The following is a 26,767-nucleotide window of genomic DNA, read 5'->3' as shown; positions in this document are numbered from 1 at the left end:
TAAGTACTTGGAAGATAATACTAATAATCATCGTGGCGAGGTTCCGCCCCATTTGACATTCAAACCCCCCATGAGTACGCCACAGACAAACCCACTGCCAGGAGAGCCAACACAAGGTCCTGGGCATCTCCGTCCCGGAAGTGGGTAATGCCCTTGTCGCTCTGGGCTCCAGGGACGCGCCCCCGCAGCTTCCCCAGCTGCGGTCTGGCGCCTCCGGCCAAGGTGCGCCAGGTGGCGAGGGTCCAGGCGGCGGCCAAATCGCGGCGGTCTGAGTCAGTCCGCCCAACTATTCTCGGAACCAGGGCGCCGGCTGCCGTCCGTTGAGCTCCGGCTTCCCCCGCGCGGGTCGCCTGCTCCCCGCCCCCGCGGGACCGAGAGAAGCGAACTGCCGAGCGCGGAGGCGCTGGAGCACCTGAGCAAGGCCGGGCGCCGGCTCGGCGCGTTTCCCGGAGCTAGGCGCCGGCACGGTCCGCGGCCCCCCCCCCGCGTCTCTCCGCGCTCCCCGCCTCCAGGTGCCGCGGCCGCGACGCGCCGGCCCCACTAACAGCGCCGCCCGTGCGGCAGCCGCCAGGCAGCAGAGGCGGCTGCGGACAGCCGGCGGGGACCGGGAAGGAGGAGGCCTGGCGCCTCCGGCAGAGTGGCGAGGACTGAGCGCCCAAGGCTAGGAGAGACGCTGGCGCTGGGCTTCCCAGCACCGCCTCACCTCGCTTTTAGAACTCCGCGACCCGCGCGCAAGGCAAGTACCCAGGGCCTCGGGAGGGCTGGGCCGGGATGGCCAGCGCCGGGGTGGGAGGACCCTGTCTGAAGGGGTTGGGGCTTTTCGACACTTCACCGGGTAAATTTCCTGAGCGCAAAGTGCTGGGCGCTGGTGTCCGCCCCTTGGATTTCGCGTGTGGGCGTCTGAAAGGAAAACCAGAAGCCGGTAAGTGATCCAAGAACTCCACTTCTGGGATTTGACCCGGGAGGGTGACGATCCGGGTAGACAGCTAGACATTCCCTCCATTCCTCTCCCCCACCTCCAAAGAAGAAGAAGCTGTAGTGAGTTTCAGGCACCAAATTATTTACTCGGTAGAGATCATGACTTTGCCTGGGTGTCTGTGCTGCCCCGCACCCTGCTTGTTATCCACGTTAAGACGACTGGCCTGTTAATTAACTTTAATTACGATCATTTGGCCTCCACCTGCCTGAACCCGATACCTTACACGGAAACCTGTATGCAGTGAGTTTACCAGATTGATCTTTCTTGTTTACTTATGGAGACAGTTCACTTGGGAGAAGTGGTGACCATCCTATTTAATAAAGTAAGTTTTATTTTCTCTCATTCTGGCTTGTTTTCTTAAACACTTCTCCCACCTTGAGGTGATCTAGAGTTATTTTGATTTGGGGAAAGGGTTCGTGGAATTATATAGCCTTTGATAATCAGAGGAAAATACAAGAAAATAAACTAGTTTGTGTGGAATAATGACATCTTAGGCTCTTGTAAGATAGGTATCCTGATAACAAATTCTTTTCTTTTCTTCTCTTTTCTTTTCTTTTTTTTTTTAAACAAGAAGTGTATTGAAAATAAGCTATTTTTAAAAGTACATTTAATAGGATGTCATTGTTATTGCCAATAATAGTATTGTACTTACAAGCTGAGTATTGATTTCCCTGCACTTAAAAGCACTCTACACCCCACGGGCTCATGGAACTTTGCCCATAAGTAATTGGAAGACGAAGTTATGGGTGTTTAAAAAGGAAGCTAACTTTTTTAAGGAAAAAAGAGAAATACCTTTAAACTCTTATTGATGACTTCCATACATTTACAGGAGAAATACTGAGAGAAAATGCTCACGATATTCTTTGTCCAACAACGTTTAAAGAAGAAAAAAAAGTGGGTCATGGAACTAGGCTAGGGTTAAGTGCAAATATCTTCCTGGCTTCTTTCCAAACATATTTAACACATACACATTTAAGGTGGTTCCTAACACGAAGAGGGTTTTATATAGATTTGTCAGTACTCAGAGATTTATTTAAATTAAAATATACCTAGAGGGTGACAGAGCTTGTTAAAACTTATTTATATGGGTGTGCATGTGTTTGTATTTTTTCCTTCCTCTGTAAACCTGTCAGATTTTATGTGGCTTATCTGTAAAAGGAGAAGCTGATGGTACATTTAAAAACAAATTCTTGTTTTTCTAATGTCACTGGAAGCTTCTTGCAGTGTAAGGCTCATGGGTATGCAATAATACTTATCAGATCCAACTATTCTTGGATACTGTGGGTAAGTATAGAACTCAGATTATAATGAATTACAGTTTTCTGAAGAACTTTTACATTAATGCATTGAAACTATGAGGTGTTTAAAGTCTAGTTAGGATTCTGAGCTATAGACTTCATGGTATATGAGAAGGTTTTTTGTTGTTGTTGTTGTTATTGTTTTGTTTTGTTACTTTCTAACCTACCTCCCTGCAGCTGGGAGAAAGTTTGGTGAAAGTGACTATACAAACGCTAAGTATAAATGATAGTCATTGCTTTAATAGTTTTCTTTTAGCACACATTTCCACCTGCCTTCATTTATTTATTGATACATTTCTTGGATACAATCTTTGCACATGCTATGTTGTAAGAATTTTGGGAATTCTTGGTGAAATATTAATTAGGTAGAGAACTTCTTAATAATCTGGGAAATATGTCTTAGCTTTGACCACATACGGTGGATGTAAGATTAGAGGCTATGAGAGGCTGTCTTAATCTTTTCTGCAAAGTTCTGGACCTTGTAATTTATCATATTAGTTATTACTTCTAAGTATTGGCCAGATTAAATATGTAATGGTAGTTAAACCATTTTGCTCACTTGTTTCTGTCTTTAAATGAAACAGTACTCAATGGTATTCTCCTCACGTGATCCCTTCTAGTTAGAAAGTTGTCCTGTGAAATTTTGTTTCAGTTTCTGTTCGGCACAAGCTTACTTATTTACCCATGCTGCAGAGAAAACAAAGGAGGCCTCATTTGGGTTGAAGTAGTCATTTTGGGGGGGAGATTTGAGGGTTTTTTTAGAGTTCCTGAGAACTCATGAAGGATGATGGGGCCACTTCTCTATGTATTTAAAACAATGCTAAAATATAAAACCATGTGGAAATTAAGGTCATAAAATTGGATTTTTCTCACTATGACAATTTAAGTGCTTTTTTGGAATATATCAAATTCTTTGCAAAAGGTTGTTTTTTGTGGTGTTTTTGGTATTCTTTATTGGCACTTACTGAGTAGTAATGAACTGATTGTTCATATATATGCCATTTTTCTTTTCTTATAGTCATGTCTAATCTACCCTTTTAGATTGTAAACTATTGGAAGGAAGACTGTATCTTCACTTTCTTTTTAGCCCTTAGCACTGTTGTCAAATCAGATAGTAGATGCTGTTATCTTGAACGCCAAATATCTCCCTGCCTTATCTTGGAGTGAGTTGCCTTGCTTAATGTATATTGAATGAATACATGTAAGAAAAAATGGACGAGTAAGGTAGGAGACATTTTCTGAAATACTTTGTTTTTATAAGAAAAAGAAACTTTGACAGTTGCTAAACCAATAGGAATAAACCCTCAAACTCAGTTGGAAAAGAGGTCAGGGTACTATTTATAAATGCAAAGAGAGGAAACACTCACAGTAGGCTATTCTGAAACATCTGGTTGTTTGTCTAAAAATATGACATACATTGAGAAAAATGGTGGAGTATACATTTATACAAAAGTTTTAAAATTCTGCTTTTGTAGAAACTCTGGAAGAATAAATCATCCTCCGATATCCCAAGAATTATGGTTCTACCTTAGGGATCTCTCCATTAGAATTTTTTAAAAAAATTCTCAAATCCTAATGAATTAACTTAAAATCTGGATGGACAGCTTGAAAGACAAAAGACTTACAGAAGTTAAGGAGATTATCAGGCATTTAACTTTTGTGATATTATCCAGAACACCTAAACCTAGGTATCTCCTGTGCTACTAATATGTTGTTTTACTAAGTAAAGGAATTAGCACTTGTGGTTTTCACTGGATGGAAATTAATGTTAAGTTTTAGTTTTTTTTTTGTTGTGTTTTTCAGATTGCACTATAAGTAAAATAATTAAAACACAGCTTAGAAAATCCTTACTCCTTGATCCAAGCTACGAAATGATTTTGCTCAGAGCCTACCTATTTTCGCTAAAATTTCCATTATTATTTATCCAGAAGACACTAATTAAATGCTTGTTGCTTACCAGGCACTGTTCTAAGATCTTAATGCATATGGGCTCATTTCATCCTCAAAATAGCCCCGTGAGGTAGGCACTATTACTTTCCCTGCTTACAAATGACAACAGTGAGGCTCAGGAAAAGAGAGGAATTCTCCCAAGGCCACACAGGTAGCACATGGCAGAGCTGGAATCCCTGGTAAATCGCTGTGCTTTGTGTCCCAGGTGTTAAGTCTTCAGGTGAAATTGTCATAATTCTTACAACTCTAACTACATCTATACATTACTACATTAATAAAACTATGTTAACTGCTGTGTTAGGTGCATTGTGGATTTATTAGAAGAATGATTTACAGTGATAATTTAAAGGAATGTAGTATTACTACACAGACAGAAGAATTCCATTCAAACCGAGTGCAATAGAGTGGTATGAATATGATCAAAGGCAATATTGTATACAATGGGTAAATTAATAATAGCCAACATTTATGGTGCAGTTGTAACTCATGTCAGATAGTCTTATATATCTTAAATATTTGACTTGTTTAATTCTAATAGAAATACTACACAATATGGGGTATATTACCCTTGTTTTATAATGAGAAAAACAAGCTTCAGAAAGTTAAATAACTTAATCAAGATACATAGTTAAAAAGTGGGGAAGCCTGGACTGGAATTCGGGCATTGTGCTATCTATCCTTACTGCCTGGGCGGAACTAATAAGGGATTGAGGAGGGATGGGATAGGCAGGGAAGCCTCATGAGTGTGGTGTTACCACACTTGGAAGGCTTGAATTGGCTCCCAAACGAGAGCAAAAAAGTCCAAGGATGTACAGGGATTTCAGTTTGAATAAGAGTTGAGACGCTGGCCCAAATCTTCTGGTCTGTCTTCTGATCTCCTTTTTTACTGGGTAAAAAGAACACATACTATAAAATTTACCATCTTAATGATTTTTAAGTGTGTAGTTGAGTAACGCTAAGTATATTTACATTGCTGGGAAACAGATCTCCAGACCATTTCCAGTTGGTAGAACTGAAACTCTATGCTTGTTAAACAACTCCTTACCTCTCTTTCCCTCTCTGGTAGCCACGATTCTACTTTCTATGAATTTGACTATGGTAGATACCTAATGTAAGTGGAATCATATATTTGTCTGTTTTATGACTGGTTTTTCACTTAGCATAATGACCCTCAGGGTTCATCTATATTGTAGCATATGACAGTATTTCACTCCTTTTTAAGGCTTCTTAGTATTTCATTTTGTATATATACTACACTTTCTTTATCCATTCATCCATTCATAGACATCTGGGTTGCTTCCACTCCTTATCTACTTTTGCACTACATTTAATATTAAACCTTTAAGACCATAGTCAGGTATCTTTTTTGTATTAATACTTTCTTCTTCTTTCTTCTTTTTTCTTCTTCTTTCTTCTTCTTCTCCTTTTTTTTTTTTTTTTTTCTTGTGACAACATCTTGCTCTGTCCCTGTAGTGGCGTGATATTGGCTCACTGCAACCTCCACCCCCTGGGTTCAAGCGATTCTCATGCCTCAGCCTCCTAAGTAGCTGGGATTACAGGCGTGTTCCACCATGTCCAGCTAACTTTTGTGTTTTTAGTAGAGATGGGATTTTACCATGTTGGCCAGGCTGGTCTCAAACTCCTGACCTCAGGTAATCCACCCGTCTGGGCCTCCCAAAGTGTGCTGGGGTTACAGGCGTGAGCCACCATGCCTGGCTTTAATACTTTATTTTCTTCTCAAGCAGATTTGTATTTGTATTTTTTTTTTTTTTTTTTACAATAACCATTGACTTCATGTGGGCAGTGACTACTTCTTTTGGTCATATTTGGTTATTTGATTTTGGCTTCATATTGTTGCACTCTATCAATTGTACTATAGTCCTGTGTTAGCTGTCTTTCTGCAGTGATAGATGCAAAATAGATTTTAATAGATGAAATTCTACATTACCATTGCTTTATATAGCAATTACAAAGATGTTCTCCCTTAATTTGTCATTGGCTGTAACTCTCAGGCAATTAAATGTAAATGAATGTAGGCTTCCAGGTTTAGCCACGTACATGGACACATCAAACTTAAATGGCGTATACAACTTGAATTTGCAAGATATGGTATATTTAAACAGCATTTCCCTAGTGTGAATATAAGCACTTATGAATAGCTAGACAAAGGAGAGGGAGACTATTAAGTCTTTGCTACCTCTTTACTATTAAATCAATTTTATATCTACTATGAGGCATTACAGTTTACAGCACAAGTTGTGGAGTCTGACTCTCAGAAACACTTAAATTAGTGTTTCCACTGTTTATCTATTGCGTGACATTCAGCATGGGATTTTCCTCCCTGCAGCTGTGAGGAGTAAATGAGATCCTACACAAATGGTTTGCAAATACTCCACAACTATTGGCTATTATTATTAGCAATGCAATTCTGAGGGAGAACGAAAGAAGATGGATGTGTTTTGTTGGATGGGAAAGGAGTAGTGGTTGAGGTAGAGAACAGGGGCAGAGGAGGTAAGAGCCCGTGAGTGACCTCAATTAAAAGAGATGACCACATTGAGGGAACTGGGCTTCCTGTAAGGGGTTTAATGGGGCTGATGTTGCCACACTAATGTAGGTGAATGGATGGTGGAGGAGACAGATACCAAATGACCAGTTTTATACTTTTTCTGGGGGCTAAGCACTCAGACTAGAAAAATAAGTTAGTAGGCCTGACCTTCATCCTTTTGCAGTCTGCTCTATACTGTGGGACAGAGGAAAGAATGCAACCATAAGCATATTTTCTCTAAAATACTTCCTCTTCTACATGGTTCTGGGGAAGAGTCCAATTGAACATGTTTTTGTCAGTACCTGAAGTGATTATCTTGATAGTAGTTTGCTCAATGTGCAAATAACACAATAACCTATTTCTGTATTTTGTACTGAAGCAAAGGTGGTGTATTAGTCCATTTGTATTGCTATAAAGGAATACCTGAGACTGGGTAATTTATAAAGAAAACAGATTTATTTGGCTCACAGTTCTGTAGGCTGCACAAGTATGGAACTGGCATCCACTCAGCTTATCGTGAGGCCTCAGGAAGCTTACAGTCATAGTGGAAGGCAAAGGGGAAGCTAGCATATCAGATGCCAGGAAGGAACAAGAGAAGGAGGGGGTGCCAGGCTCTTTTGAACAAGTAGATCTTGCATGAACTCATAGAGAACTCACTCATTACCATAAAGACCACACAAACCATTCATCAGGGATCCACCCCCATGACCTCTCACTGAGAGGGTCCCCTCCTAGACCTGCCTCCAATATCAGAGGTCACATTTCCATGTGAAATTTGGAGGGGACAAAACACCCAATCCATATCAGTTGGACTTCTAGAAGACCTGTACCCTCAACTAGTTAGTTCAGCATGTTGTCCATATGGAGACTTCCAATTTTCCAAGGAATTAGTGATTTCTCCACAATAAATTTATTAGCAAATAATAATTTGTTATTTGATTTTGGCTTCATATTGTTGCATTATATCAGCTGTACTGTAGTCCTGCATGAGCTACCTTTCTACAATGACAGATGCAACAATAAATTTTGATAAACTCAATTCTATATTACCACTGCTTTATATAGCAGTTACAAAAATGTTCTCCCTTAATTTGTCATTGCCTCTTAACTCTTGGACACTTAAATGTAAATATATGTAGACTTCTAGGTTTAGACACGTACATGGACACACATCAAACTGAAGTGGTGTATTACAGGGACACTTGAAGGCAGGGACACTTTTCTTTTTTATCATCTGTAGTATTGGGTGCCATACTGGGAACTGATTAATTATAGAGAGTTGAAGGAGTAAAAATCATAATTGAATTTTTTACTTGGGTATTATCGCAGAATGTCACACTTTTTCTGTCTACTGGCATCACTTAGTCATTAAGACCAGTGAAAGCATTTTCTCACATATCTCTGAATCTAATCAAGGGATATAGTTCCAATCCATTGGGAACCACTGTTCTGGAATACAACCAGCTCTCATTGTTATTGGAATTTGTAAGACTTGTATTGAAAATGTTGAAAAGTTTCATTATTCATTTAGCAGCCTAATTTGTAAATCTATATTGATCCTCTGACTACTATTAAGCCCATTTTCTCACAAAGTTTCTAACTTTGCTAAGAATGTGTTTCTGATTTTTCAGTGATATGCTCCCTTTTTGTTTTAATGGATTGATCATATGACTGATACAATTGTACTGTGCTGTTTTCCATCCTGTCACATATAGTCAGGCAAAGGTGATTCTAGAAGTTGTCTGAATGACATCATGGTTTAATGAAGTAACCCTTGGTTTTCAGTGTTTTGCTTTCCTTGTTCAACTAGGAGATTGATGACAAAGCTCTACTGGTAATGGGTGATGGGGAGGGAGTTTGGGAGGGGCTTACTGTAGTGACTTTCCTTATTCAAGACATTAGGAGGGGGAAGCTTGTCCAACCTATTATTATTATTATTATTATTATTACTATTACTATTACTATTAGTTGAGACAGGGTCTGCCTCTGTTGCCCAGACTGGAGATGAGTGGTGCAATCTCAGCTCACTGAAACCTCCTCCTCCTGAGCTCAAGCCATCCTCCAACCTCAACCTTCTGAGTAGCTGGGACTACAGGTGTGCACCACCACACCCAGCTAATGTTTGTATATTTTGGTTAGAGACAGTTTCGCCATGTCACCCAGGCTGTTCTGGAAATCCTGGGCTCTAGCAATCCGCCCACCTCTGCCTCCCAAAGTGCTGCAATTACAGGCATGAGCCACCTCACCCAGCCTGGCCCAACCCATGAGTTTTTAAAAGTCCCACAGATGGTTTAGGATGTTTCTAACTGATACCTCCTGGCCGACCCCTCACACTCAACTCCTGATTTGAGGACCTCTGTTAAGGTTAGATGAATTGGAGAAATCTGTGCTTGAAATCAATATGCTCCATACTAGTTTGATTACTTAAATAGACAACATTTTAAAACAATGTGCACCTTCCACTCCTCATCACAAAGCAAGGAAGAAGTTATTCAGCAAACATTTATTGAGCTGAGCAGTGAACAGTAGACAAGATCCCTGCCTTCTTGGAACAGTCAACAGATATCAGCAGTAGTAGATGCCATGGAGACAGATAAAGCAAGGATAAGGGATGGTGAGTCACAAGGCATGCTTGTATAGCATAGATTAGGGAGGGACCACCTCTCTGAAGAGGGTGCATTTGAGCAGAGACATACCAAAGTGATGGAGTGACTGGAGACATGGGTGTATGCTGGAGAAGAAGGTTAGAAAGAGACAAGATCAAGAGGTAAGGTCTGAGGAAGGAACAGAAAGGAGGCTGGCTCTGAGGCTGTCAAGTGATGGAGGGTAAAAGTCAGGGAAGATTAAGTTTGGAAGTCATAGGGAGTGATATGGTGTGACTTTTCTTATGACATTAATCATTCTGGCTCCTGTAGTGAGAATCTACTGTGTTGGGGAGAGGGAGCCAGGACAGAATCAGGAATATCAGTCTAAGAGGCTATTGCAGTGGTCTAAGAGAGAGATGATGGTGGCTTAGGCTGGAATGTGAGCAGGGGAGATAGATAGTGTTACTGAATTCAGGATATAGTTTAAAGGCATAGCACAGTAAAGTAACAAGGTGCTGTTCATTGAGTGATATGGTAAGCTGGGCATGTAACAAGTGCTCCTGAATGTTACTTCCCTTTCATCGCCTCGTGGAATTGGTTTGAGATAGCATGGGGAGATGCACAGCCATGTCTGTAACACCAACTATTTATACATTCTCTAAACATGTACTGTGTATACATGATGCACCATGTTTATAAGCAAGTAATCTGACATTCATTGTGCAGCTTATATGGGTTTGTCCTGTTGGCAGAGTTTATTATAATAAAATAATAGTGATAATGGCAACACTTACTTAGAATTTGTAATGTCCAGTTGTTGTTATAAGTGCTGTGTATATATTAACTCATGTAATTTTCACAGTAACCCTATGAAGTAGGTACTAATATTACTCCCATTATTTTTGACTAAGAAACTAAAGCACAGAGATGTTAAATACACAAGATAGTAAAGCTAGTAAGTGTAGGAATTGGAATTCAACACAAGTTGTCTGGATTCAGAGTCTTGGCATTGATATTACACTGTCTGTGGAACAGCAGAATATAGTTAAACACTTGCTATGATCTCAATGTATGTGTCCTGATTTGTGTGTTGAAACCTGACTGCTCAAGAGAATGGTATTAAGAGGTGGGGCTTGGGGGAGGTTATTAGGTCATGAGGCCAGAGCTGTCCTGAATGGAATTAGTCTTCTCAGAAGAGAGGCCTGAGGGAGCTTGTTTGTTTGCCCCTTGACCTTCTGCCACATGAGGACACATAGAAGGCATTATCTATGATGTCTGCAGGCGCCTTGACCTTGGACTTCCCATCCTCCAGAACTCTGAGTAATGCATTTTTGTTGTTTATTAATTATCCAGTCTAAGGTACAGATGTTCCCCAACTTATTATGGTTTGACTTGGGATTTTTCGACTTTATGATGGAGTGAATGTGATATGCATTTGGGAGAAACCACACTTCTCTAGTGATGCTGGGCAGTGGCAGCAAGCCTGGCTCCCTCTCAGCCACACGTTTTCAGCTTATAATATTTGCAGTATACAATGGGTTTATTGGGATGTAACTTCATTGTAAGTCCAAGAGCATTCGTATTTTGTTAAATCAGTCTGAACGAACTGCGACAACACTCTAAGAAGTAAATAGTGTAGGAATACGGAGAAGAATGCATTTCTTGTTCACTAGAACTCTTGTGAAGGAAAGTGTTTTAGACCTCAGAGAACAGAAAATTTAGCTGTGGGGACACAATGACTATAGTGGTGAAAATAATTACAGCAACGAAGTGAATGTTTACTAAGCATCAGTACATGCTAGGCACTATGTGCGAGTCACTTATGATGGATTATCTCATTTAATCTTCACCAATGCTTGGTACTCTGGAGTATTTCCATTTTATGGGAAAGGAAATGGAGACATTGACATAGGCACGGGCCTATATTTACACTGCTAGAAAGTGGAGGAGGTGGGATTTTAATTTAGTCTTACTGCAAAACTTATGTGCAGAATGTTAGATGGGGGATTTTATCCAAGAGGAGGATAGTGATGAGCTTAGGCTCAGGTGGGCTGGTGTAAAGCATGTCTGGGAAGCCTCAAGAACTTAGAACTGTAATTACCACATTTTTTTCACACATCCCAGTTATAATTGGAGGATGTAACAAGTGTAGACTCCTAGGACCCACAGCAGTTGTTGATGTACAGAAGATCCACAGATCAGTACCTGGAGGGTCACTGATCTAGAGTGTGGCATACATGCCATAGACTGCAATTGGAGGTCAAAACATGGAGAGCCTCAATTTCGTATTAAGGAGCTTTCACATACTGAAATTTTATAGTTAGGCATGATTATCTCTGTGTATCTAATGATGTGCTTGGGTCTAGAGCATCTAAGGAAAGAACTGAATCTGTGAACACTCTTGGGTGTTCACACAGTTAAAATGTCAGGCAATTTGGAGGACAGAGTTGACATTAACGTGCAGAGAGGATTTTAGGGCTGTGGGAGGGAGCCTTTTTCATGGCATGAAAAGGAAACAGATTCATTAACTGTATTCAGCATGTTGAGTGATAGAGAGAGATGGTTTTGGGTAGAGCTTTTGGTATATCTTTATTTGATTTGACCACCTAGGAAGTATATATGTATCTGCCAAAGAAAGGAAAGGGCTGTGTATTAAAATGAAAGTACACACATATATACCAAAAAACGAATACAGTAGGGTTCTCAATCTCTTCTGCCATTTTTATCAGCCTCTCTCACATCTCTTAAACATGTTCCAAGTGCTTTGCAAAGCTCTAGTATAGAAATTATAAATGTATGTTAAGGAAGGAATGATTCATTCTCTTTTGAGGGGTTGATAAGAAGCCTTCACAGAGGAGGTAATACCTGCCTATTTATAATTTTAAATGGTGCTTAAGAAAACAGATAGAGTGTATGCAAAAAGGCATGGAGCTGCTAAACAGCTTGTTGCCTCAGGGAAATAATTGACAAGAATGGACTAAAGTGAATGAAGGATATTGGCAGAATGTTTGAAAGGGTTGAATATGAGCTTGTAGTTGATACAGAGGAATTCCTGTGTCACAGGAAATATGAGCATGGTGTCTGACATATAATTGCTGTTTACATCAATAGCACCTGCTATTATTATTGCTAGAGACAAAAATGTGATTTGGCACTATAAGCAATATCAGCATAGACTTTATCTGGTTGAGCATGTGGAGTTACATACCGAGTTTGTGTATTTGATAGTTCATTGACTGATGCATGGAGACTGGGCTGAGAGATTTGTTCAGAGACCATTGCAATAATCCAGGCAAAAGATGTCATGAGGTTTGGAACCATGACAAAAGCAGTAAGGATGGAGTAAGTGTATTAGTCAGCTCAGCTGCTATGACAAAATACCACAGACCATGTAGCTTAAACCACATACATTTATTTTCTCACAGCTCTAGAGGTTGAGAAGTCCAAGATCCATTTGCCAGCTGATAATTTTCCTAGTGAGATTCCTCTTCCTGGCTTACAGATAGCCGCCTTTTCCCTATGTCCTTACATAGAGGGCTCTGGGACCTGAGGAAAAGAAAACTCGCTGGTGTCTCTTATAAGAAACTAGTGCTGTCTTATCAAGGTCCCATCCTGATGACCTCACTTAACCTTAATTCCCTCCTTGGAGGCCCTATCTCCAAGTACAGTCACAGTAAAGGTTAGGGCTTCATGATATGAATTTTGGGAGGACATAATTCTGTCAGTAGCAAGGAGTAAAATCGGGAGCTCACCTGCTTCCTTAAATGTGATGGATAATACAAAGGTGGACTTGGGAATGCAGTCTAGGTTTTAGATTTGGGGTAGGGATGGGTCAGGAGGTTTCTTGATGTGTATGTGTGTATGTATTTTATTGAAATTGTTTTTCTCCTATTAAAGTTTTTGTGGACACTGGTAAGCAAAACTGTGACTTTTTATAATTTATTCTACTTCAGAAGGAAAATGCTTCTAATACTCTCAAGTTATTGGCCAATTTATCATGTTTATAAATTCTAAAGTGGGTGAATACATTATGTCCACTTATTGTTCCATTGGTAGTAATTATTTCCATCCTGTGATAATGCTAGTAAAAATAGACAATACATTTGTTGCAAAATAATTGTGTAGAATAAAAGTGGCTTATCTGAGAATTGAGTTTGTGTGTAGTGTTGAGGTGTAACTTTTCTTTTTTCAAATCTATCTATCTATCTATCTATCTATCTATCTATCTATCTATCTATCTATCTATCTATCTATCTTTAAGATGGAGTCTCGCTCTGTCGCCAGGCTGGAGTGCAGTGGCACTATCTCAGCTTACTGCAATCTCTGCCTCCCAAGTTCGAGTGATTCTCCTGCCTCTGCCTCCCGAGTAGCTGGGATTACAGGCGTGCACCCCCACACACAGTTAATTTTTGTATTTTTAGTAGAGACAAGGTTTCACCATGTTGGCCAGGATGGTCTTGATCTCCTGACCTCAATTGATCTGCCCACTTTGGCCTCCCAAAGTGCTGGGGTTACAGGTGTGAGCCACCACACCTGGCTGAGGTGTAACTTCTTTGTGTGTGACATTTAAGCATTTTAGGTGTTACTCTGGGATGTCTTATTGACAAAAGGATTTCCTGCCTTTCATCATTTATTTTGTATTTTTATTTCTCTGCTCCTGCAGTGTGTCCTGAAGAAGATATATGCTTTCCCTTTTATCCTATACCTGTTTGTTACTGCTTGCTGATATTTTAAAATAGTTGAAGCAGTAGCTTATGGGCACTTGGCATGTAGCATATGCAGAGTCCAAGATATGCCTTTTGTAGAGCTATTTCAAGGGGTTTTTCAGTCCTGCATCAAAATCTGCTCAGGGAAATTTTCCTTGTTTGGGTGTGTCTCATTTTATTACTTCAGTATATATGTGTCATGCCTGCTCTGTACTTTTTTGTTGACACACAGTGTACAGAAACTTGCACATATGCATTTTCATAAACTGAACACACCTGTATAATTAGCATCTGGAAAAATGGACTTTTAAAAAACGTTTAATTATGTTGTTTGGGAGAAAAATAAACTTTTATGAATCTGCTGTGTACTTTGGAGGACACATGACCCTTAAACCTTTACCTTGTCCTTTTATATTAGCATATTTTCTGTTGTCTAATGTATTTAAGAATTAGCTGATTATTCAATGTCATATCTTGTATATCACTATTGTTTACATATAATGCTGCCTGCTTTTATGAAATGAAAATTATTGAACTGAGAAATATGTTCTGACTGCTTTTTAAGTATTTGAAAGAAAGTGCAGTGAAAGGGAAAGTTGTTTATAGTCAGTTACTGTTAAGAAAATTGCATAAAACTTGAAAGTCAAAAGAACATTCTTTCAGTGCCTTTGCAGGAATATTGTTTAACAAGACCACCTTAGAGATATTTTAATCCCAATTTTAATTCCTGTGCTTGACTTGGCTATTTATTATTTGAGTAGCACATAGACACTGAGAAGTTACCTGTATGCTTATAGATTTTTGTTCAGTAGAAAAGATAACCCCAAATGTTATGGCTTATTATCCTGTAGGACATTAAACAGCTTTTTATCTAACCTAGCTATCCTAATACTTTAAAAAAACCTTTTCTGATGGACTATATAAATCTTTTCCACAAATGCTATTGGATCCAATCTTACTGACTTACTGGTTCCCTCATTTTTAATTAAGAAGTTGAATAAAGCTTTTGATATATGTTTATTCGGTACGTCTGTCAGTGTCATTTTTTTTCACCTTTTTGAAAGTCATAGTTTGATGCTGTCATAGCATTTCTGTCCTGTACCCTCACATACAGAGAAACTGGTTTTCTAGGGCATGCAAAGCAATGCACAAAGATTCCAAATGCAGAGTGAAAGTTAGTGTCCTAATTTCTGTTGTTTCTTCAGAGAAAGTGTATAAAAGTAGATTTTAATAATTAAAATAGCCTAATCATTTTTATTTTTTTTTCTAGGCTTAAGCACATAAAGCAGTCACTGTGAAGAAAATAACATTTTAAGAAACTTTTCTGTCACAATTGATAGAGGAAAAGCCAGCAGAGAAGTGCATCTTCTTGTGTGTGTATCTCATCGTGCCACTTTTTGTAACTCAACTTAGTAATGAAGCCACCATTATGTCCTCAGTCAGTGAAGTAAATGTGGATATAAAAGATTTCCTAATGAGCATTAATTTGGAGCAGTATCTCTTACATTTCCATGAGTGTGGTTTTACTACTGTGAAGGACTGTGCAGCAATAAATGACAGCCTGCTACAGAAAATTGGAATATCACCTACAGGTCACCGTAGGAGGATACTTAAACAGTTACAGATAATCTTGTCAAAAATGCAAGATTTTCCAATATATGCAAATGTTCATAAAGCAAAGAAGAATGATGACCCTTCAAAGGATCACAGTGTTCCATCTTCTGATCAGAATATCTGCATGGAACTTTCTAGTTCTAGTAGTGTTCAGACACCTAGCCCACCGCAGTTGGAGACTGTTACAAAAAAACTTGAAGACGATGCAAGTGTGGAAAGAAGCCAGTATCCTCAATCAGATAATAAGCTGTCTCCTCCTAAACGCGACTTCCCCACTGCAGAAGAACCACACCTGAATTTGGGTTCTTTGAATGATTCTTTATTTGGTAGTGAAAATATTAAAATGGAGTCTTTGATTACAAAGAAGACTATGGATCACATAATTGAAGAACAACAAACAGAAAAAGTTAAATTGATCTCAGAAAATCTCAGTAAGCTCCCTAATGCAGACTCTGAATGCCTTTCTTCTGTTGGCTGTTCAACATCAGAAACGAATTCTGGAAATGGAACAAATGGTTTATTAGACGGATCACCACCATCCCCATTCTTTAAGTTTCAAGGAGAAATGATTGTAAATGACTTGTATGTTCCATCATCACCAATCCTAGCACCTATGAGAAGTCGTAGCAAGTTGGTTTCAAGACCATCTCGATCTTTTCTGCTAAGACATCGGCCTGTACCAGAGATTCCAGGGTCAACAAAAGGAATTTCTGGGAGGTAAGAATCTTTACAATAAGCTCTAAGCATTAAATTTGAGGGAATTTAGTGATTTTTAACAGTTATATTTTCAGTGTTCCTTTCTAAATTTGACTATATTCATTTACCTATTCAAGCAACATTTTCTTTTAAAAATGTTCCTCCTCTCATTGTACATTATTTCCCAGAGTCTGTTTCCAGTTTATAATGCCTGGGACTCTTTAGCTTTTCCCTATTTAATTGGGGGAACATCCCTTCCCTTAATTCTATCTGGATATTCCTTTCCATACCAATTCCCAACACCTAGTATTGTAGTCTTTCCATTAGTGCAGTTCTCATATTTGAAATGTTGACTCTGTCTCCCCATTAGATGATTTGTTCTTTGACAAAGAACATGTTTTTAATGTTTGTATCTCTGCTGCCTGGCACAATGCTTGGCACCAAGTAATAATTCAACACACATCTATTGAACTTGGTGTTTAGTCACTGCTTGGTAGGAAGGATGCAAAGAGGAATACGGTGACTTGCAGTCTCGTGTAGAAGTCACATGTAAAAAGATGGTGACAGACAGCTCAGTATGAAGCTAGGCTCACTAGAGATGAGACCTCTGGGACCCAAAAGAGGGGCTTTACCAATGTGGTTCTTCTACCCAGGTAGTAAGTCATTGGTATCCTGAAGTAACAGGAGGATTACCTCAACAGTTTGGGAGGAGGTAATTTGTAGCAAAAGAGGTCATCAGCTTTAGCTTTCAGAATTTGTGAATCTCAAAGTTATACCTAAAATAGTTGTGGTTTTCTCTAGGGTTGGAGTAGGATATTGCTTTTCCCATTAAAAGTTAACACTTGTCTCTCTGCTGAGACACGAGGCTGTTCAAGTTTGACTGTTACTGTAGTGGCACTAAATGCTTTACACACTTCCTGCACAGGCTCCAGGCTGGAGTTTCAGCAGGATTCCTCTTTTCTCCCCATGCCTGCTGTTCCCCCTACTCCCTTTGAATCTGTGGCTGCCTCTGATTCTCTTGGCCTTAGGTACCTTTGGTAATTGCAGTGCAAATAGTATTTGCAAGAGAAAAGGTGGCAATTTAGTATTTGTGAGAGAAAACATGACCATTTACAAGACTCTGTTAATATAAGTATCTCCTATTAGAGCATAAACCTTTTGATGGCAGAGGCTCTAATTAATTTGTCTTTATCTTGACATCCCTAGTACCAGTGGCAAAGTCTGGTATTTACTAGAAAATCAATATAGTGTCATGTATTAAACACATTTATTAAACAACTAGTGTCATCTATTAAACACTAGTTTGGTTTATAATTTTGCAGGGGTTATCTAATGTTCACAGTGGCCCTGATAGGGTCTCTGTGAACATGGAGTAGGAAATATGTTCACCCCATTTTACTTATGAGGTAACTGAGGCTTGGGTTAATTTCTCCAAGTTCACATTCACATAGTGAACTAGGATTTCCTACCAGTACATCTGACTCCAGATCCCACTTCCTTAACCCCTCATTGAGTAAATATTGTTGAAAATGTTGATTGCCTTTATAAGAATTGGATTATTTATTGGGATTGTAAAGGACACTCATTTTGTTTGACACTTTAGCTTTAAAATAGTTTGCTAATTTTGAATAATTAAAAGAAAGTGAATGAAAAATGACAAGTCTTCAGATGGCAGATGCTTTTGACATGCCAGAAAGTTTACTATGTGTACACACATTAAAGCTGCATCTTTGCCAGAATTGAATCCCTTTGGTAGCTGTAAAGGATCATCTCACATAAGAAGCATTTGATTTAAGTTTCAAACAGCCCATGCTAATTTTCATGAATTTTACAGGGAATCTTGATACTCATTTAGTTGTATAGGGGCAGCAAAATTCCACCTCTTTCTTCTTAGGGTCCCAGCTGGGCCTGAGAATTAAATGGATATAAAACAGATTAACGGGAGAAAAGCATACACATTTATTTCATACAAGTAATACGAGTACTACATGGCTCGAGAATCCTCATAAAGAGATGAAGACCCAAATAAGCAGTTAGAGTGAAATGCTTAAATAATGAATTACAAAAAGAGAACTAAGTTGTGAAAAACCGACTAAATTATGTGGGGAGGCTTAAAAGATACGTTATTTAACAAGGTCTGTACAGAATTCTTTGGCCTCAGCCTTCCTGTCCTTGAGGACAGGATGTTAATTTCTTTCAGGGGAATTTCATCTTCTGCTTTTAAGGAGGCTGGAAGATCAGAGTTCTCTTTTTACACCTGTTGTTTTCCAGTACTTGAATTAAATGCCCTTTATTCAAAATAGTCAGTATGCCAGAGTGGTATATTTTCAACTTCTTCCATTATAAATGTAACTTTGTATCATATGAAAAGCTCGTTACTCAATTTGTGACTGAGTCTTTGAGAGTGGAAACAACATTAAAATTAGTAGTAAATAATTTAGTACTAACTATATCATAGCACTTTTTTTTTTCCATGTGATTTTTAGGCCAGATTACCTATTCTAACCTTTCTTTTCTTTGATTGTGGTACTTAATAGCAACAATGCTTTTCTGGTGCTCAGATCATAAAATGAGCAAATAAATTATTTTCAGAGTTCACTGTTTGTTTTTCCTAGTACTTCTTTCCTATGTTGCAAATAGTAATTCCATGATTTTCAAGTGTTGTAATATGACTTTTTAAATAAAACTGTGGGCTATGTAATGTGAATTTCTCTTTGGTCAAGTGATAACACCTGCAAATGATATTTAGTGCATTCCTTGATATACCAAATGAAAATATTTCTTTATGGCCTGTGTTTTTAAAGGAATTACTAAACATTTCATACAGCTGTTCAAAGGAATATGGATGTCGACTTTGAAGTGTTTTCCTGACATAGGGCTCTTTGTTTTTCTCTTCCCGGACACGTGCCCTCCTGCCTCCTTCCTCTCAACATAATCTGATATAATTAATGCTCTATCAAATTTTTTGTCTTTGTTGCAGACTTGGGTTCTTCCCTGAATTCCTGCCTGCTCCTTTTATCTGGAGAGCTGGCCTGGACAATAACCTCAGGTTGTCTTTTTTTTTTTTTAATCTTCTTCTTCTTATTATTATTTTCACTTTTTTTTAATTATACTTTAAGTTCTAGGGTACACGTGCACAACGTGCAGGTTTGTTACAAATGTATACATGTGCCATGTTGATGTGCTGCACCCATCAACTCATCAGCACCCATCAACTCGTCATTTACATCAGGTATAACTCCCAATGCCATCACTATCCCTTCCCCCCTCCCCATAACAGGCCGGTGTGTGATGTTCCCCTTCCCATGTCCAAGTGATCGCATTATTCAATTCCCACCTATGAGTGAGAACATGCGGTGTTTGGTTTTCTGTTCTTGTGAAAGTTTGCTGAGAATAATGGTTTCCAGCTGCACTCATGTCCCTACAAAGGACACAAACTCATCCTTTCTATGACTGCATAGTATTCCATGGTGTATATGTGCCACATTTTCTTAATCCCGTCTGTCACTGATGGACATTTGGGTTGATTCCAAGACTTTGCTATTGTGAATAGTGCTACAGTAAACATACGTGTGCATGTGTCTTTATAGCAGCATGATTTATAATCCTTTGGGGATATACCCAGTAATAGGATGGCTGGGTCATATGATATTTCTAGTTCTAGATCCTTGAGAAATCGCCATACTGTTTTCCACAATGGTTGAACTAGTTTATAATCCCAACAACAGTGTAAANCCACATGAATGTCTTCTTTTGAGAATTGTCTGTTCATATCCTCTGCCCACTTTTGATGGGGTGGTTTGTTTTTTTCTTGTAAATTTGTTTGAGTTGTTTGTAGGTTCTGGATATTAGCCCTTTGTCAGATGAGTAGATTGCAAAATTTTCTCCCATTCTATAGGTTGCCTGTTCACTCTGATGGTAGTTTCTTTTGATGTGCAGAAGCTCTTTAGTTTAATTAGATCTCATTTGTCAATTTTGGCTTTTGTTGCCATTGCTTTTGGTGTTTTAGACATGAAGTTCTTGGATCTGCTTTCTGCCTGGAGGGCTCCCAGGGACTAGCAAGGCCTCTAAGTGAAGGTGATAAGGAAGGAGATATCTTTTGAACTATCTCTTGAGAGCTAGATCAGGACTAGGCTCCAGCACCAGCTCCTTCCTTTTTTTAAAAAATTATATTTAACATTCTGTGAAATGATGATCCACATATGGCATGTAATTATTTTTTTATTTGGCTGCGTTGTCTAAGGAGTAAGTAAGTACAGCTCATAAGGGGATATCTTTGACATTTACCTTTATGTCACTGCTTTTCTGGGCAACTTTAGTGATTAAAAATATTTTTAAAAATAAAACCTGTAGGTATGCTGAACGCTCACTTTTATAATCAGAGTTATTCATTACTTTCTCTTCTTTTATATTCAGGTTCTTTAAACAAACCATTTTAATTCTGATACCAATGATAGTTGTCTTTGTCTCTCTGGCTACCATGACGAAATACCGTAGACTGGGTAGTTTAACCAATAGAAATGTTTCTTATCGTTCTGGATACTAAAAGTCTGAAATCAAAGTGTTAGCATCCTTTGGTTTTGGTGATGGCTCTCTACTAGCTATCAGATGGTGGCCTTCTTGATGTCTGCTTATGTGAGCTTTGTTCCTGGGCTGAGCAAGAGCGAGCCATCTCTGGTTTCTGTTTTTAGAAGGCTACCAATTCTATTGGAACACGGCCCCACCCTTATGACTGCATTTAACTTTAATTCCTTACCTAATTTAAGTACAGTCATGTTATGGGTTAGAGTTTGAAGATATGAATTTTGTGGGGTGGGGATACAATTTTATTCACAACAGTAGTTTTTCTTTACTTGCATAGAAATTTGTTAATTCTCTATTTAAGTAGCAGAATTCAGGTATTTTCAAAGGGCTTACAAACATACTGCATTCCACAGGCAAGGACTGTTAGTCCATCACAATTGAACATCTGCAGGTTTCCTGTATTTCCAGATTTAGGGTTTTACAAATAATAAAATTGACATAGGGAAAATATTAATGAAACATTTGCCAAGTTAATGTGAATCAGAATCATTGATATTTTGATTTGGGTTTTATTTTATATTTTATTATTATTTGGGGTTTTCAAGCATTATTTCCATTTGAACATAAGTTTTAGCTTACTAAAATAAAGCTTTATTTTAAAATTTCCCTTTTTTGAAACTCCACAAATCAATCTGTAAATATACATGCTTTATTTCTCAAGCTTATTTACATATGAGATGATTTCTGAGCCCTTCAACAATGACATGTATTACCTGGATATGTTTATGATGCTTGGGGCATTTTTTCAACAAGGGTTAGCTTGTTATTCCAGAGCACTGAGGGGAAGGGGTAAAGGGGTGCGATACAAAGATGAAGATGAGGTTATGACTTTCAGGGAATTTATGAGGAAGAAGGAGGTACCTTCTCAGTGTTTGGAGGTAAGCTAGTAATTCTGGCTTCCTGGTCAGAAACTCTAGTATGAGTCATATTTAAAAAATGGTTTATTTCCCACCAATGAGATCACTTGGACACAGGAAGGGGAACATCACACACTGGGTCCTATTGTGGGGAGGGGGGTAGGGGGAGGAATAGCATTAGGAGATATACCTAATGTGGATGACGAGTTAATGGGTGCAGCACACCAAGATGGCACATGTATACATATGTAACAAACCTGCACGTTGGGCACATGTACTCTAGAACTTAAAGTATAATAATAAAAAAAAATAGTTAAAAAAATGGTTTGAAAACCACAACAAAAATATTAAGACAAAGTTATTTATAAATTGAAAAATTTCAAACATGCATAAGAGTACGCAAACTATCATGTTATCGTATAATAGCATCTAGATTAAAAAATAATATCTTGCCATAGTGGACCCAGACTTGAGTTTATTGAGAAATAATAAATTCAGCTAACTCTTCTGCCTCCTTCCTTTGTGCCCAGAAGTAACAAATATTCTGAAACTGGTGTTTATCCTACTCATGCATGCTTTTGTACTTTTACTACAGATGCAATAGCATTGCTGTAGATGTTTTTGATTAATGAAAATGATATTGTTTTATAGTTTGGTGTCTCACTTAATATTTTTGTGATTTGTTCACATCGATATATGTATTTTATATAATAACTGTTGTATAATATTTGATTTTAAAAACACAATTTATTCTCCTAGGTTGTTGACACTTTTTTCACTATTACACATATAAAGTGTTCATTTTGAGGACTTTAAGAAACAAATGCACACATTAGGTTTACCAGGAGGACCAACAATTGTTTTCTGTAATAAAATAACATTTTTTGCTGAGTTTTATATTATGTAGACCCCTGCCTTATGCTCTTTAAAAGCATCATCTCATTAATCATCATAATATTCCTAGGCAGCAAGCCCTGGATTTTTCCCCCTTCAATAAATGTAGAAAGCAGGTTCAGAACTTTTAAGTAACTAGGTTAACATCATAAAAGTATAAGAACAAGAGAGGATGATGACTGTGGTTCGGTTTTTAATTTTCACAAATCAACATGCTTTATATTTCAAAGTTAAAAGCAGTTTTCAGGATAGCTGGTGGTAAAATAGTAGAAAAGAAAGACAAAATTGATCTTGAATCTTGGATTCCTACTTCTTAGCTGTGGGACTTGAGCTAGGAGAATTTCCCGCCTTTATTGGTAGGATTAGGACACCAAGTCCTACCTCATAAGGCTGATACAAGGAATTAATGTGAGCTGTAGATAAATAAAGCCACTTGCTTTTTGCTTTGGGCATAATAGGTGTTAGAATATAAGAAAGGTTGTGATAATTTATTAGTAGATAAATGAAAATGTAAGTTGATACTCAAGAGTTTTCAGAACAACTTACTTCCTATATTTTGCTAATTTTCATTTCTAGCGGTTCAACTGAACTTGGTGGATAGATTTGGTAATCCCTTGTAGGTAGATATTAAATGAGGCAATCAATACAAATTATCAAAAACTTTTTTCTTCACATTTTATTTATTGGTAAAACCAACAAAATATTGCTTTAAAATTCTACTAATGGGTATACTTACAATATTCAAAATCTTTTTTTTTTTTTTTTTTTTTAATTTAAGTTAAGCATTGTGGCTTAGGTCCTGGGTAAGGAACAAGACTGCCTGTGTTTGAATCTCAGATTAGTTACTTATGAGCTGTGTGAACTTGAGTAAGTGACCTAACCCTTTTCTGTGCCAATTTTACCTACATGCAGATAATAATCTTATTTCTTGTTGTTTTATTCTTTTTGTCTGTATGCTATATGTTTGTGTGTACACATGCATGAATCTTTGACAATGGGCACACATTCTGAGAAATATGTCATTAGGTGCTTATGTCCTTATTTGGGCATCACAGAATGTACTTACACAAACCTAGATGGTATAGCCTATTGCACACCTAGGCTATATGGTAGAGCCTACTCTTCTTAGCTACAAACCTGTACAACATGTTACTGTATTGAATTAAAATTGTAAGACAATGGTAGATGTTTGTGAATTTAAACAAATCTAAACATAGAAAAGGTATAGGAAAAATATGGTGTTAAGATAAAAAACAGTACACTTGTATAGGGCACTTACCGTGGGTGAGTCAGTGAGAGGTGAGTGAAGGTGAAGCCTAGGACATTACACCACTGTAGACTTTATAGACCCTGTACCCTTAGGCTACACTAGATTTATAACAATCTTTTTTTCTTCAATGATAAATTAACTTTAGCTTAGTATAACTTTTTAATTGTATTTAACTTTTCAAGCTTCCTACTTCTTGTAATGGCACTTAGCTTAAAACACACGTTGTACAGCTGCACAAAAATATTCTTTATATCCTCATTCTATAAGCATTTTTCTATGTTTAATTAATTTTAAAAAAGTATAAAATTTACAACTCTTCAGCGTTCCCATCTTCTGGAAGTTCTTCAGGGACAGTTACATGCATGGAGCTGCCATCACCTATGATAACAGTGCCTTCTCCTGGAATACCACTTGAAGGACCTGACCGAGGCTATTTTACAGTTATCTTTAAAAAAAAAAAAAAAGTGGGAGGAGTATACTCTAAAATAAAATAAAAAGTATAGTAAATATATGAACCAGTAAAATCACTTACTATCAAGTATTATGTACTGTGCAGAATTGTGTGCACTATACTTTTATATGACTGGCAGTGCGGTGGATTTGCTTGCACCAGCATCATCACCACAAACATGAATAAAGTGTTGTACTGTGGTGTTGCAATGGCTACAATGTCACTAGGCAATAGGAATTTCTCATTCTCATGTTCTTATTGGATCACTGTCATATGTGCAGTCTGTCATTGATCAAAACGTTGTGCAGGGGATGACTATACACACACACACACACACACACACACACACACACACACACACACACACACGTGCTTATATGTAAAAACCTGAGACCTATCTTGCATATTGTAAATGCTCAGTAAGAAGTAGCAATATTAATTACTAGTGCAAGTTACCAAAGACGTACAAAATTTGAGTACTGCTCCACTCAAGGGTTCAAATCAGTAGTAAGTACTTGCGTTAGTAGTACACAAATGTCAGGAAACAATTACGGCTTTATAAAAGTATCAAGAATATGGAGATAAAGAACAAATAAAGGATGCTTTTTAAAAAAGTTTTACCTTTTAGGTATGACCCAAACATTATAGCTTTGCCCACTTTGTGATCTTAAACAAATTGCAGTCTTATAGTGAGTATATTTTTAGTCTAGCTCATTTTGCTTAACTTTGAGAATCATTCATGTTTGTGTCTGTGGTTATAGTTTGTTCATTTTTACTGCAGTATAGTATTTTATTGTGTGAATATGCTATAATATCCATTCTTAATTTTGTTAGATATTTCATATTTTCTTCCTTATCCAATATTCTGTGTGTATATTTATTTGTAGGTTTATTTATATTATATAAATATATTTATATTATATAAATATGTATATACACATATAAATCAACTTAGACATAATTTGCGTATAAAATAGACTAATTTTCAGTATATACATGCTTATGTGACCACTATAACAATTAAGATTTAGAACATTTCCATCACTCATCCCCACTTTTCCTAAAATTCTCTTGTGACCATTTGCAGTAAATTCCCAACTTCCTGAATCAGGCACCNATATGCTATAATATCCATTCTTAATTTTGTTAGATATTTCATATTTTCTTCCTTATCCAATATTCTGTGTGTATATTTATTTGTAGGTTTATTTATATTATATAAATATATTTATATTATATAAATATGTATATACACATATAAATCAACTTAGACATAATTTGCGTATAAAATAGACTAATTTTCAGTATATACATGCTTATGTGACCACTATAACAATTAAGATTTAGAACATTTCCATCACTCATCCCCACTTTTCCTAAAATTCTCTTGTGACCATTTGCAGTAAATTCCCAACTTCCTGAATCAGGCACCTGTAGATTTCACTATTAGTTAGTTTTGCCTATTTGGGAATTTTATATAAATGGAATCACACAGCAGGTCATCTTTCATATCTGACGTCTTTATTCAGTATGATGTTTTTGAGATGTGTCTGTGTTGTTGCATGTCAGATTGTTCTTATTGTTGAATAGTGTTTCTTTGTGTGAATCTCCAATTTGTTTATCCATTTACCCATTGACGTATATTTGGGTGGTTACTCTTGAGGCATACTTGTATGCATGGCTGTTGAGTACAGACCTAGGAGTAGGATTGCTGTGTCATGGGATTTGTATATTTTCCATTTTTGTAGATAATGCAAAATGGTTGTTATAAACTAGTTGTATGAATTTGCATTACCATCAACAGTGTATGTGCATTCCCCTTGTTTCATACCCTCAACATTTGTGGTTTTTTCTTTTTTTTTTTTTTTTTTTTGGTTAGCTGTATAGATACATGTGTAGTGTTATTTTATTGTGGTTTACATTTGCATTTTGTGATAACTAATGAGATTGAACACCTTATGCCCTTGTTTATTGACCTTTTGCTACGTTTGTATCTTTGGTGTGATGCCTTTTCAGATCTTTCACCTATTTTGGTTTTGGTTGTTTTAAATTGCATTTTTTTGTGTGTTTCTTAAGTGTTATTTGTTCTTAAGAGTTACTGACAAACTGTGGGTATAAACCCCTTATACAGTATATCTTCTGCCTCTGCATATTGTTTTTGTGTTCCTTAATTGTGACTCTTTAATGAATAAGAGTTCTTCATTTTAATTTACTCAGATTTACCCATACTTTCCTTTAGAATTAAAACTTTTATGTCTTAGGACACATGAAAATCTTCTATTTTTATCTTCTAGCTGTATTGTTTGACCTATTATACTGGGATTTATAACCTATCTTG

General features: G+C 37.5%; 1 protein-coding gene across 1 annotated transcript in view; it reads left to right on the top strand.

Moving 5' to 3' along the window:
- The first annotated feature begins 398 nt into the window (after positions 1-398).
- The window catches only part of ARAP2 (ArfGAP with RhoGAP domain, ankyrin repeat and PH domain 2), a 192,219-nt gene continuing 165,850 nt past the window's right edge, over positions 399-26,767 (top strand). The window contains 2 exon segments of the mRNA XM_017891113.1: positions 399-736; positions 15,334-16,394. Coding sequence (XP_017746602.1) covers positions 15,493-16,394 — 902 coding nt within the window. The 5' untranslated portion in view covers positions 399-736; positions 15,334-15,492.

Source organism: Rhinopithecus bieti, unplaced genomic scaffold (genome assembly GCF_001698545.2).
Source record: "Rhinopithecus bieti isolate Rb0 unplaced genomic scaffold, ASM169854v2 scaffold_19939, whole genome shotgun sequence".
NCBI lineage: Eukaryota > Metazoa > Chordata > Mammalia > Primates > Cercopithecidae > Rhinopithecus > Rhinopithecus bieti.
This window is presented reverse-complemented; position numbering and strand designations above follow the sequence as displayed.